Here is a 13,127-nt window from a genome sequence, read left to right on the forward strand (position 1 = left end):
TTCGTCTTGTGTTTCGTATCGTTCTCCATTCCGCTAATGAGGATGACGCCAACGTTTCGTTTCTTGTTGCAGATCACTTTCCTCTGTTAGTGGAATTAGAGATGACACCGACAGTAGGAACAAGCAACGGTTTGATCTCACGCAGGTAGCAGCCGCTGCGATCTAGGCCCAAGTAACCGTAAGAAGACGAGAAATCAGTAACGAAGATAAAAAGGGGGGGGGGGAAATGGATTTGCATCACTTCTTCTCTACTTCTGGCTCTAGCAATATCACTCGCATTACTCTTACTACAATAGCGAATGTTACACACGTACACACACAAATACTCCATACATTGCCGCACATTCAATCAACAGCGATCGCTCGCTGTCGACGAGGTACCGACGAACATACAATTCTAACGACCAGGTGAAGGGAGCTGTGTTGTAATGCGTTTAGCTAGCCCATGTATAGTGTATTGCATTTTTAAGAGCTATCTTACTCCCACACGCCTAAAGATTATTGTAACCTCTCTATTTACCATCGTAATATGTGTAGATACCTATTTTCCTACAAAAAAAGTAAAGAAAATGAAAACGACGATATTCCGATCAAGAAGCCTCTGTGATATCGACATTTAACACAATTGGAACAAATTCACACATTTATTAGTAAATGAAACTAGTAGTGATGTACTAGAGAGAGAGAGAGAGAGAAAGCGAGAGAGACACATACTTTAAAGGAAATCTCCCTTCGCCCCTTCCTAAATGTCATTACAACATTCTCCAAGCCAACCTTTTGATAAGAATGCTGCCATCCACACAATGAGAAAAAAAAGAAAAAAATTGTATTTTTAAACAAAATGAGAACAAAAAAGATAATGAAAACATACATGCTATACTGGGCTGTGCGAAGTAATTGGAGTGATCGACTTAAAACAATTTCAATGCAAGTACAAATCTGTTCTTATTGGCCACGTATATATTGATATAATATGGTAATGTTATATAAGGAGAACAAGAGAAAACATATAGACGATATTGTAGCGGGTGTATTTGTAAGTATGATATAATGTAATGATGTTCATCATACACGTTTGTCATAATGTCAAGTGAGATATCAGTTCAACATTCACACATTTTAGGTATCCGTTTGGGTCTGATTATTAATGTATATGTGCTCTATATCACAAATCTACTACTTGTTAATTCAGTTGCCTCCGGAGGAACACGAGGGAATATTCTTTTTTTTTTCCATACATTCGCGCGCGAACGTCTTCGCGTTCTTTCCGCCACTGCATTTCTATTCGCATGACATCTTGCTTATCCTTAGGCGCAGCTACCAAAAAGAAAAAATTGGTAGACTCTAATTATTTTAGTTACCGTTAGAAAATCTATTAGCAGTTTTTAACAATATTGTAAAATAGTCAATATTTTGACTGCATGATCGCAGTGCAAACGTATTTGCACGTTAAATGTCTCTTTCCGGATTGATCGAAACTTTATTTGCAATTTTTATTCTTCATCGATTTATTTAATGCAAATGATTAAAACGTGCAATCTATATTTACAACACTTTACACAGATATACACTGATTCACTAAAAAGTTTTATCGAAATAAGGAGGACTTTTTTAATATTGCTGTATGTAATATATTCCTTAATTTTATTTCTCACAGCAATAATATATTATCCTTATATTAAGAATTATGTAGATATAATTTTTTTTATGTATGTGTTGTAAATATGACAATGGGATTTTGCAATTAATATATAGCTTCATCTTTGCTTTAAAGAACACATAATGGGTGTTAAATAATTCAATATGATACATATATTTGTATTCTGTAACTGCGTTACAGAAATGAATATCGTGCTTTATATATTTCATAATTCTTTCTTTTTCAAAATTATTCACCAAGATGTAAAAATATTTAAATTTTTCGTCTGTCAATTGTATATGCGCAGATCTCGTAAAAATATTTTTTAAGTTTTTATAATGTGCGATAAACAATGTAATTATAGTCGCGTTAATTCATAAAGCAGAATAACCATCAACGTGAACGGTACCAAATACGTTCGGAAAGATACGTAAGTTCATGCACAAATTACTATTCGTAAATGAGTATCTTATGAATATTGTAGTATAGTAAATTGATCTCGTTATATACGCGGCACAATCGATGACTAAAACATAACAAATTTTCCATTTAAAAGAGCGAAGGGGTTTTAGTTTATACATTAATTCGAGATTCCAACAACTGAATTATACAAGTAAAAGATTAGCTTATCAAAGACATGTGTGTAGTAAATGTTGTATAAAGTAGGTAATTACGCTATAGTTTTAATTATCTCGAGAAAAGAGGCGGCATATCTCTTTGGTATTTGTATATTTCTTTGTATTATGCATGCTTTCACATGGCAAGCGAATGATGTGATGTATTAAAATCAATTGCCGGCTGCTCTGGGCCTAATTTAAAACCGTCGGAACAAAGATGAACGAGGTGGATGAGAGATGGCGGATTTTTCTCCGATATAATAATATAACGATGAAAATATCTGGATAATCTTCTAATTTCTGCTATCTTATAAAAAAAGAAGGAAAAGAACAAGTACGATAATGATCATTTTTAACTCGCTCCTCTTTTAATATTATAATGTATCACGTAGCAAAAGAAAATTAGTACAATTCGTAATGTCTCTTAACTAGTGTATCAAGTGTGGAAATGTATTTTGCAGCATGAAAGTACCTATGTTTCTTTCGCGGTAAATGGTATATCTTTCGTGGCGGATTTGGCGATCATTAACGCGCGAAAATTCTTCGGATTAGAAGCGATTTCTTTGCAAAAAAAATTTATTCCTCCAAACAATTACAGGACACAACGCGAGAAGCGGCTGTGAAAACCAACAATTTTACCAGCAGTATTCGAGATCGCATGGGTATTTTCATCGCTTCGTCCGTAAAAGATCACTCTCTGTAATTATCTCCTAATCTACTCTAGCGAAGAAAAAAGAAAACGGAAAAAAACATGGGTGTATACGTTGTATTGATCGCTATTCAATTCTTTTTAAATACGTGGATACACGGATTGCGTTTTTAGGGTAAATGTAATGATTAATTGTAATATGTGCGAATAGGAAAGCAAGCGTTGGGACTTTGTCCGATTGGTCGCCGACGAGTAAATAAAATCGTTTACGTAAAATGATTTTAAAAAAAATTAAGAAGAGGAAGATGACGAAGAACGGGATAAACGTGCAAAGTACGGCACACATACAGCGGCACATTTTGCTTTGTGAACGGAGGAGGAAGAGCGAAGGAAGTCGGGTAACACAAACACACATGTGCTCTCATGCATTTTTGGCTGTCGCGCGAAGCCGCCTACACGCCATAGTATTTCAGATATATTAGCTTTGAAGTAACGGAAGCTCTCGACAAGATTAATGATTCAGATAATATATACTTTAACTTATATAGGTAACACGAGCACTCATGTCGCATTCGTCGAACGCGATGATTTTGCAGAACGACGGTTCTTAGCCGATCCCCTTGAGATTAACATTTAATAACATGGTAGAAAGACAAATCGAAAAAAACTGACAAATCGATCTCTTTTATGAAAAAAAAATATATACCTCGCGAGAAGTATATTTCGTGCAGTTGACTTGCACTTGAATAAGAGAATGTCTACTTTTTTAAATATGAGGATTGTCCAGAAAGTAACGCACATTTGATTATTTAAGTTACAAATTATATTTAAATACAAAATCAATATATACAAGTGATACAACTCTCCTTAATCTACTTCTCCACGTAGTCACTCAGACATTGAAGCACTTGTATCGACTAGTTTCAAGATGCCTTCATCGTAAAAGTCTATCACCAATCTATTTAATCAGTTGGCCATCATCTACGACACGTTTCCCACTCAAAAACCTCTTCAGGTGAGTGAACAGGTGGTAGTCATTTGATACAACAAGTGCCTCAGTGTCTTAGGTATATCTGCGAACAAGGTCAGTTGTATCACTTGTACATATTGATTTTATATTTAAATAAAATTTGTAACTTAAATAATCAAACGTTGGACGACCCTCGTATGTGCAGTAATCTAATTCTCATGTTGTAATGATGTTTACCAGGGATATTTGATTATATTTGTCAGCTTCATCTTCAGAATCGGTCAATGAGTCCATTGAAATATTGATGTATCGAAAGGTATCTGTAATCAACTGAATTCGTTGAGTCAATCAATGTAAATTCGTGTCTTACAGGTATAATATTATCGCGCTACTCCGTCGTTTCTGAAATCATCGCCTTCTCAGAACGCTAATTGTTCAATGAGAATAATTTTATCACGCACGACCGACACGCGAAAATCATTGCGAAAAGGTGTAACGTTTAACGATGAATTTGTAACACGAGAAAAATTTTACGCTATAACATTATAATTATAGGATAACGTGTTCTCTCGTTTCTTCTGCAAGGCAATATATAGCGACATTTTAAGGGGATTATGCATATGTACTGTAACGAAAGTTTGATGAATCCTGATTGATTTTAGTTTCCTTCCCTCTTCCCACCCCGCCCCTTCTCGAGCGGTAGATTGTACATATGTTTTTTTATCGACGTTGTTCGCAAGAAAACTTCATGCGCGTAATACTAACGATTCCGCTAATAAAGCTCTAGATATCGTATTGGAATAATGCGTGACGCGTATTATATAAAGTAGATATAATAGATCTATATATCTCTCTGAATAAGTTTATTGTAATCGTAATTACATTACAAAGTATCACGGCACACTCGATTTAATTTAATACTTTCAAATAATTAAATAATTGGAGAATTATCGTAACGATATTTTTTAATTGGGTATGCTATCTATATAAATGAAATAGAATTTATTGTTATCTTAAATCGTAAAATTTACCCAGATTTTGCAACAGTAGATTGACACAATATTTTGTTCTGGCAATTTCAATATCGTTGAAATTAATTTTGTTCGGAAACAAACGTATTCATTTGTTTCTATAATATAAATGTTGATAAATGACGTTATTAGCGAGGAATAAGATATTTATCTAAGCTTGACAATAAACGGATAATTCTAACGGACTATCCTTCTCATTTTACGGATTTTAATTTAAAAAAAAAAAAAAATGCTTTGTAGTGCTCTTACAGTGTCGGTGATAGGCTATTGGCCTACGTCTCATTTTATCATTTTATTAAAAGGATTACTTCAAACATATTTATCATAAGGAACTCTTATATTGGTCTACTTACTCTCTATTTTTATTTGCAACAAGTATATGGAATTGTAATTTGTGTAGTCGTATGATCTCACAGAGACAGTAATTTTATTCTTACCAATACTCTAAGTATCAAAAGTTTCCATTCCATTCTGTAAAATGTACAATCTCGGAAATGATACATTTTAAGACACTGTATTTGCGGAAATTGCAATAGCATTTGCGATGATAGCATTTGCAATAAAGTCCGTAAGCTTCATAGTATTATATTACACGGCTCTAAACAAACTCTGAGAATCCGAATTCAAATGAAACGTCGATTTGAACTAGTATCATTGCCGATAGCGAACAAGCGATTAATAAGGATTCATCAAACTCTGTAGCGTAACGTAATAGTAACGTAATCTTTATCTATACGTTGTCAAGAAGAAGCCGCTAAATTGCTTTAACTCAAATTAGTGAGGGTAAACACCATTTAAGCTTCTAAGAAATGATGCATTAAACATGTTTCTCTGAATACATTAATTTTCAATGTTCTGAGCTCCTACAGCAGCGCGTTCAAATCTTAGTACTCTTTTCTCTTTTTAGATATTACTTAATATTAAGTAGGTATTTTTACTTGACTCAATGGATATAGCGACTTTTTAAAGTCTTGTACAATGTGAACGCTGTGTTCTCTTGCTTTTCGAGTATTTAGCTATATACTTTTCGATATAATTTCGATTGATATAAGTAGGATTAATGCCCGCGATTCTCTTTCATAAATACATGGGCACATTACATATAACGATTTAAGAATATCTATATATAAATATATAAACATAAAAGAAGGGACGCTGTACGCGCAATTTGACATAGAATAATACGTAATCGTCGATCTCGTAAATTCACTATAGTTTTTGCAAACATTTGTCAAAATCAGTACCGTAAGTAAATTCTTTTACTTATAGTATCTTTATTTGTAATTTCCGGCTATTAAAAAATTTCTAATTATGATTACAAATAATTTTATTAATATTGTTATTATATAATATTGCATTATTATGTATACTATTAGTATCGATATAGTAATAATTAAAAAAATATAATATATAATATATACGTATGTGTGTATATATATATATTATATGATACATATATACATATATGTATATATAATAATATGATCATAATATAATATTACAATATAATTTTACATGATTTTAATGAATAAATAATGTTTATGAATATCGCTACTTGGTAAACACGCCTTATTTGTAACAATAAATATTAAAGCATCCGATAAAAAATTACAACATTTAATTAATATCCGGAAATTTTGAGTGACATATACTCTACTCTAATGAAACACGATGTACGGTTCTACTCCAAATTTTATATTTTTTACTTAAAAAAGCGCATTGAATCAGAAAGTTATTCTATATAGCATTGCGATATAGCGTCAAAATTTTGACTTCCATAGTTAAGAATACTAAGTTGTACTAGAATATGAAAAAAAAAAAAGGATAAGACGAGCACAGCACATTTCAGCCTGTACTTTTATAAAAAGAGCGATCAAAAAAAATTCGTAGACATTGGAACACAATTGTTGCGTCCATCATCTAAGATCAATTACATCTCCGCGTTTGAAAATTCGTAATTTCAATCGGGTTTCGTGTGAGTTCTCTCTCACTCTCTCTCTTCCGAGAATCTATCATTTGTATCAAAAATTTCTCACCTGTCGGAAGACTTATTACTTGATTCACGTACAAAGTAAAGCTTTAGACGGCAAAATTGTTATTATGTATATAAAAATAATCTTACTTACGTTTGGAATTCAACTTCACATCGCATTATTTTATAAGTTACATTGTAAATAATATGTAATATGTAATATGTTTAATTTATATGTAGTATTAATGTACGATTATAAAATGTGTTAATTTGTTTTGCCGATGCACATTTCCAGAATAATGTATGAGAAAGTGATTTTATCTTAATTACTTAATACAGTTCTGATTACATCGTCACATTAATATCAACTGTATGCACACTACGCGATTTTTTTTAAATAAAATAATAATTTTAATTTATTTAATGATAATAATTATAATAATTTGATTAATGATTTATTATCTAACACGGGAAATATAGAGTGAGATCAAGTAATAATATTCTTTATCACGGACATCCATGTAAAATGACTCAATGTGAAGCGTATGAATAAAAGTACAAATGCAGCAGGAGAGAGCTACACGATCCTGATCGAATACCGGATGAATACATAAGCGTTGTAAAGGCATATAACGAAGGAGAGAGAATGTGGTCTCCAATAGAGAATATATAACATTATTACACTGTGTCATGTTTGAATGCTCTGTCTGCTCTTGAATATCCTTTTTAGTTTTACTTGCGTAACCCTTTCGTGGTACGATGTATGATTTCTATTCTATCAAAGATGCAATGATTGTATATGGGCTGCGTTTGAGTCATGATCGAATGTAACGATTTATTATAAGTAAAATAAATGGATGACATGCAAGAAATAAAGACAAAACAAATGTTTGAAATTTTATTACCGCATCCTCGCGAAGAAAACGAGCTACGCAACATTAATTTATTTAGCTATTCCAGTAGCATATATGTAGATTTATATTTATGTACACGTACGTGTTTCTCATATATTTTTCTATAATTACTAAATTATATTTGAATAAATAAACAATAAAATTATAACATAGTCACGTCACATGCTGTTAAAAAATATTTTGTTACGTAGAATCGATGGTAAAACATAAAAATTGTAAAGTCTGGTTTATTAACAGAAATCTAATTTATTATTATATTTACATATACTGGTTTCTATATATACTTAAATATCACTTCTTTTTTATTATCAATCGTGACCAACTCCACTTTAACCGGACACTGAAGCCAATAACTCAGGAGTTCCTCGGTATAGCCAGTTAAGAAATATATCTTGTAAGGCGCTATAGCACGAGTGATGATTCCTGCTATCCTAATAATGTTGTGTTGCCGCTTAATGATGACTTCACTCGCGAATAAGTTGTGCCACGTCCCTGTCATGAACTGTCGAATGAACATATCTTCTATGGCTGTCTCAGATGGTCTGTTGCCATCCTTTATATTTGCTAAAAGGATCAATGTACTTGCTAAAATTACGAGAGACCAAAATACATATTTCTCATTTAAAAAAAGAACAACATACAAGTGTTCCAAGAATTCCAGGATTTTCTGTGAGCGAGATAATGAGGCGGATTTGCCATTTCATACGTCAGTGGCCTGTCCTTGTTGATTGTGACTTTGTAGCGTCCAGATTGCGTTTTGCTGACTACTGTGCTCGTGTGGAAATGCCTTTGCCTAAGTGTCTGTTGCACGGCCGGTAATATCTGAGGAATAACAACAGTAACATTGTCATTACTATATATATCTTCCTAATAATTTTGTTTTTAACAAGAAACTTGATATCTATGCTGATGAGAGGCTAGAGAGGTTATAACAAAATATTCGTCAGTTAATTGATTAAGCTACAACTTGCGGAGGCAAATTTTTATACATTTCTCATGTGTCCTAATAAAACCATCTTGCTATGCAATTCTTGAGTGTAACTTTCGATATTAATCTGTTACAAAACAATCGGCTCTGTTTGCTCCGATGTTACAACAACACAACAGAAGTTGACGTCACAGCCAGCATTGCCAACATCGCCACCTGAAGCCCTGAAGCGGTCACAGTGATAAGTGAAGTTGCCTGCTTGTGTATATTCGAATTTCAAATGCATATATGTTTTTAAATAGAAACCGTTTTAGAAAACGTCATAACATCATAGCAGCTGCTTTTGACAGCTTTACGTTCGACATCATTAACACAATTAAAATATATCGTACAATTAATGAAAAATTGTAATTCTAGATTTAAATTAAATTTTATTTAAAATGCATAACTCTACGATTTTAAAGTTTCTTAACATTTGAATTCGAGAGATTCCAATTTTACTTATTAATTAATTTCACTCTTCAGCTTGCGTTTCGTTTGCATTGAGGATAACTATGATCCGGAAGGAAGCTGGATAAATTAACTGTTGCTACAACTCGTCTGTCATAGTTTTCACAAATAATCGTTATACAGTTTAATTACAACTACAAGCGCGGCAATGCGGACAAGTTATATTCTTGAGGGAATCCTGCAGCCGTATGATTTACCGACATTATCGTTTTTAGATGGATCTTTTAATTGGCTTTATAGAATTGCAAAAATCTTTTACAGAATTAAAGTCCGCACAAAAATCTAAGGTAACAAACGCGATTTTATATCAAAAACACCAAAAAATTAAAAATATTACTTATTGGGGCACATACAGCTGTCACCTGACGACAACATTTGCTTAAAACAAAAATTCTGCAGTTTATACATACATAATGTTTATCATCCTCCCTTGGGAAAACATGTAGGAATAATATCGTGCAAGTAGAAGTAAGATTCAATGCGTACAAAAAAAGATCCATCGAAATTTTATTTTAGTAATGCAAATACGGATGCAGGATGACAACACAGATTAATCTGTGCTGCAGGATCCCCTTAAGGGGATCCTATAGTGGCAGTAATTACCGACATTTAGTTAAAACAAAACTACTTTTAATTGGCTTTACGGAATTGCAAAAATTTGGTCTAGAATTAAAGTACGCACAAAAATGTAGAGGGCTAGATCGGTTTTAACTTTCAAAACGAAAAAAAAATTAAAAATTTGGGCACATAGAGCTGTCACTGACGACAATATTTGGTTATACAAAAATACTGCAGTTTATATATACAAAATGAGAATCTAGCCCTCTAGGGAAAACATTGAAGAACAATATCGTGCAATTACAACTACGATAGAAGTCTAGAAAAAAAGTGTCATTGTTTTAACTTTTACACATGCAAATATACATGCGGAATGACAAGAAGAGCAGTATGGCGTGTAGCGAGAGATGGCGCAGCAATCGAAACAAGGACAGATGCCTCTCGTTAGACAAGGACAGATATAGATATATAACATAGAAAACAGGATTAGAAATGTTGACATTACCGACGTCGAGGAAGTTCGGCCTCCACTATAGGATCCCCTTAAGGAAGAGTATAAAGAACGAGAGAGATAAATCGCCGATTGGCTTTTGGTTTCGTTCTCCGCGAGGAACAAGCGCTTCCCGACGTTTTTCCCTCTTAATGGCTTAAGCGATTTCACAAAGTAACAAAGAATTCTTCCCTCGCCCTCCCGCACCCTCCCACCTCCCCATTCGCCACCCGAAATAATGCTGCGGCGAAACACTAAGCCGGCTGGAGAATAGACAGAACGGAGAAACTGGCTGCGATTGTCAGAATCGTTCCTGAAACAGGGACGCATCTAAAACATGTAATAAAAGATTATTATTAGAATCAAAGATTAAATTTCTTTGAAAATATATCATAAAATTATTGATCATATTCTTTGTGTATTTATATTTCACATAAAAACCTTTCACAATAACGAAGAAAAGTCGACAGTTTTAATAAAATTAGAGATTTTAAATACATATATAAATATGTATTTATTGATATTTAACCTTTAGAGGCCGGGAAAAGGACTTGAAGAGTTTTTTTTTTTTTTACTATTTTTCCCTTATTCAACACACAAATTTTGCCCGAAAACATCAAATAGATTGTGTTTTTTGGGTGGTCGATATTTCGACCACCCCCGGCCTCTAAAGGTTAATAATACATAAATATAGATTTATATATTAGATATAAATACATATTTATATAATAAATAGAGAGGCACTCTTTTGAATTAATTACTTTGATCTTAATTGCGTAACGTTTACAATGTTTATTATATGTAAATATGCGTGCATGCATGTGATCGACCATTTATAATAAAGAACGAAGCGTATGTTTTAGGAGAGATTCCGGGGAGATTTTTTTTCGTACAAATTTCGCAAGAGGAGGTCCACCGCAGTTCATAGCCTCCCCTCCGGAAGCTTCAACGGGCGCATGTGCGTATCATAAATAGCAGGTAGTTGCACGCACGCCAGAAAATGTGGGGAGCATGAAGGGAGATGGGAGAGAGGGAAAAGAGGACGAAGGATGGCAAACAATGTTAACGTGGGTGGCTAAAAAGAGAGAGAGAGAGAAAGACAAGATGCTATAGAGGAGTTGGATATGCAAAACATAGTAAGTATAAAGGGGGGGAGGAGAGTACGCGATTCTAGGGTGGCCCTAAAGGTAACACGTTTCCATTCGTTATTGATATTTCTGCACCCAAGAAACAAAGGGATATGCATGTGCGTGTATGTGAGAATTTTGCAGAAAGTTGTACACATACACGTAAAACACATTTTAGTTCTAAAAATCATTTTACTATTTAATTCTCATTTTCCTAAAGTAAAGAAAAAAGGATAGTATAAAATTTATGGTTCAAAATATATATTATATAATTAGTATACGTGACGTGACATATAATAATTCATCCTTCCTTTCTTTCCAATTTCGATGGTTGGATCGGTTTTTATTTGATCTCACTGTATAAAAATAGTTTTTCGATAATTCGTGAATGAAATAAAAAATAGCCGTTTCTCTTCTAAAAATACGTATTTAGATACTTCCAGTGTATAAAAAAACCCAGGTAAATATTGACAATTACGATCACTGGATGTCGAAAATAGATATCGTTAGCTTTAATGGCTGTACATACTTGTTTCGCGTTAATTTAAATAAGATAGAACGATATAAGTTAATTCATCATCATTAACATGGGGCGATTACTCTGATAAAACTGCTCACGTAATGTCCTAAGACGAGCTGTCACGCCACCATACGAGGATATAAAAAAATATTATATCATGAAACTTTTATACAGTATTATATTTAGACATGTATTTAGCGGCGTATGTGTAGATAAAAAAATAAATAATCCAAAAAATATATAATACATAAGACTACTTCACATAAAATATTGGGGACTTGAACAAGAAAAGAAGTAAATATATTGAGGAACATACGAATTCGTAATAAATCAATAAGGAGAAAAACTATGTATAAAAATGGATATCGTACGTGGCGCAAAGAAGATTTTCGTGTCGTCTCAATCCGGATCGCAAACTCGGCGTTTGTATGGAAATTGTAAGAATTGCGCGAGCAGAGGTACGAAATCGTGAAAAAGCGCACACGCAACGCGCAAAAGGGCATTAATGGAGACCTTAAAGGACGTCAAACGATAAAGAGAGCGGAAGAGATGCGGGAGAAGAAGAGCGGAGAGATCGAGTGGGAAGGGAGAGAGAGATGAAAGAAAAACGACGAAGGATGCAGTCGGGCGAGAGAAAAGTGAAGCGAGAAGGGGACAGAAGGCCATCGAGTGACAGAAAAGGACGAGAGAGAGAGAGAGAGAGAGAGAGAGAGAGAGAGAGAGAGAGAGAGAGAGAGAGATAAAGGAAATGAGAGAGAACGTAAAGAAGACAACAGGATTGACTTTTTCTTCCTCTCTTGTATCTTGAAAACAGGTCTTAAAAATTTTTTCATCGTATAGGTTTTTTTTCAGATTTTAATGATCCATTCTGTTTTATGGATTCAATATTTTCGATTATCTTACGATATTTACGATTTGGGAGAAGTTTGCCTTCGACAGAATATTAAGTGCTTATTATTAAGAATATAAATTGTTGCAAAATGTCCTTCGATAGAAAAATTATTGCACGATCATTATTATATTTCTATAATACCTTTAATTTATGAATTTATTTTTGATTTTTTACATCGATAAAATAATAATGAATAAATACGAAGAAAATAACTTTCAGTTTTGAATTCCTTTTAATACCACTTAATACCATACTGTGATATTTGCAAACCCTTAAAACAAACACGTGCTTTTTTCATGAATACCTAGCG

At 33.3% G+C, this 13,127-nt stretch overlaps 2 protein-coding genes across 5 annotated transcripts in view; one reads left to right on the forward strand and one right to left on the reverse strand.

The window, feature by feature from the left end:
* Twin (CCR4-NOT transcription complex subunit 6-like twin) overlaps positions 1–7,765 on the forward strand; it is a 152,176-nt gene extending 144,411 nt beyond the window's left edge. For all 4 annotated transcript variants that reach the window (XM_071708169.1, XM_071708170.1, XM_071708168.1 and 1 more), the window contains one exon: positions 73–7,765. In XM_071708169.1, coding sequence (XP_071564270.1) covers positions 73–149 — 77 coding nt within the window. In that variant the 3' untranslated portion in view covers positions 150–7,765. The remainder of the gene's footprint in view (positions 1–72) is intronic.
* A 253-nt stretch (positions 7,766–8,018) lies between these two features.
* On the reverse strand, positions 8,019–8,938 carry Mrps24 (mitochondrial ribosomal protein S24). The gene is made up of 3 exons (XM_071708173.1): positions 8,782–8,938; positions 8,434–8,614; positions 8,019–8,356 (listed from the first exon to the last, which is right to left on the reverse strand). The coding sequence occupies exons 1-3, from the start codon at positions 8,806–8,808 to the stop codon at positions 8,067–8,069; spliced, it is 498 nt and encodes a 165-aa protein (XP_071564274.1). The 5' UTR covers positions 8,809–8,938; the 3' UTR covers positions 8,019–8,066.
* Positions 8,939–13,127: the final 4,189 nt, after the last annotated feature.

This window comes from Temnothorax nylanderi, unplaced genomic scaffold, assembly GCF_030848795.1.
Source record: "Temnothorax nylanderi isolate EJ_2023f unplaced genomic scaffold, tnyl_v1.0 TNYL_tig0065_pilon, whole genome shotgun sequence".
NCBI classification, from domain to species: Eukaryota; Metazoa; Arthropoda; class Insecta; order Hymenoptera; family Formicidae; genus Temnothorax; species Temnothorax nylanderi.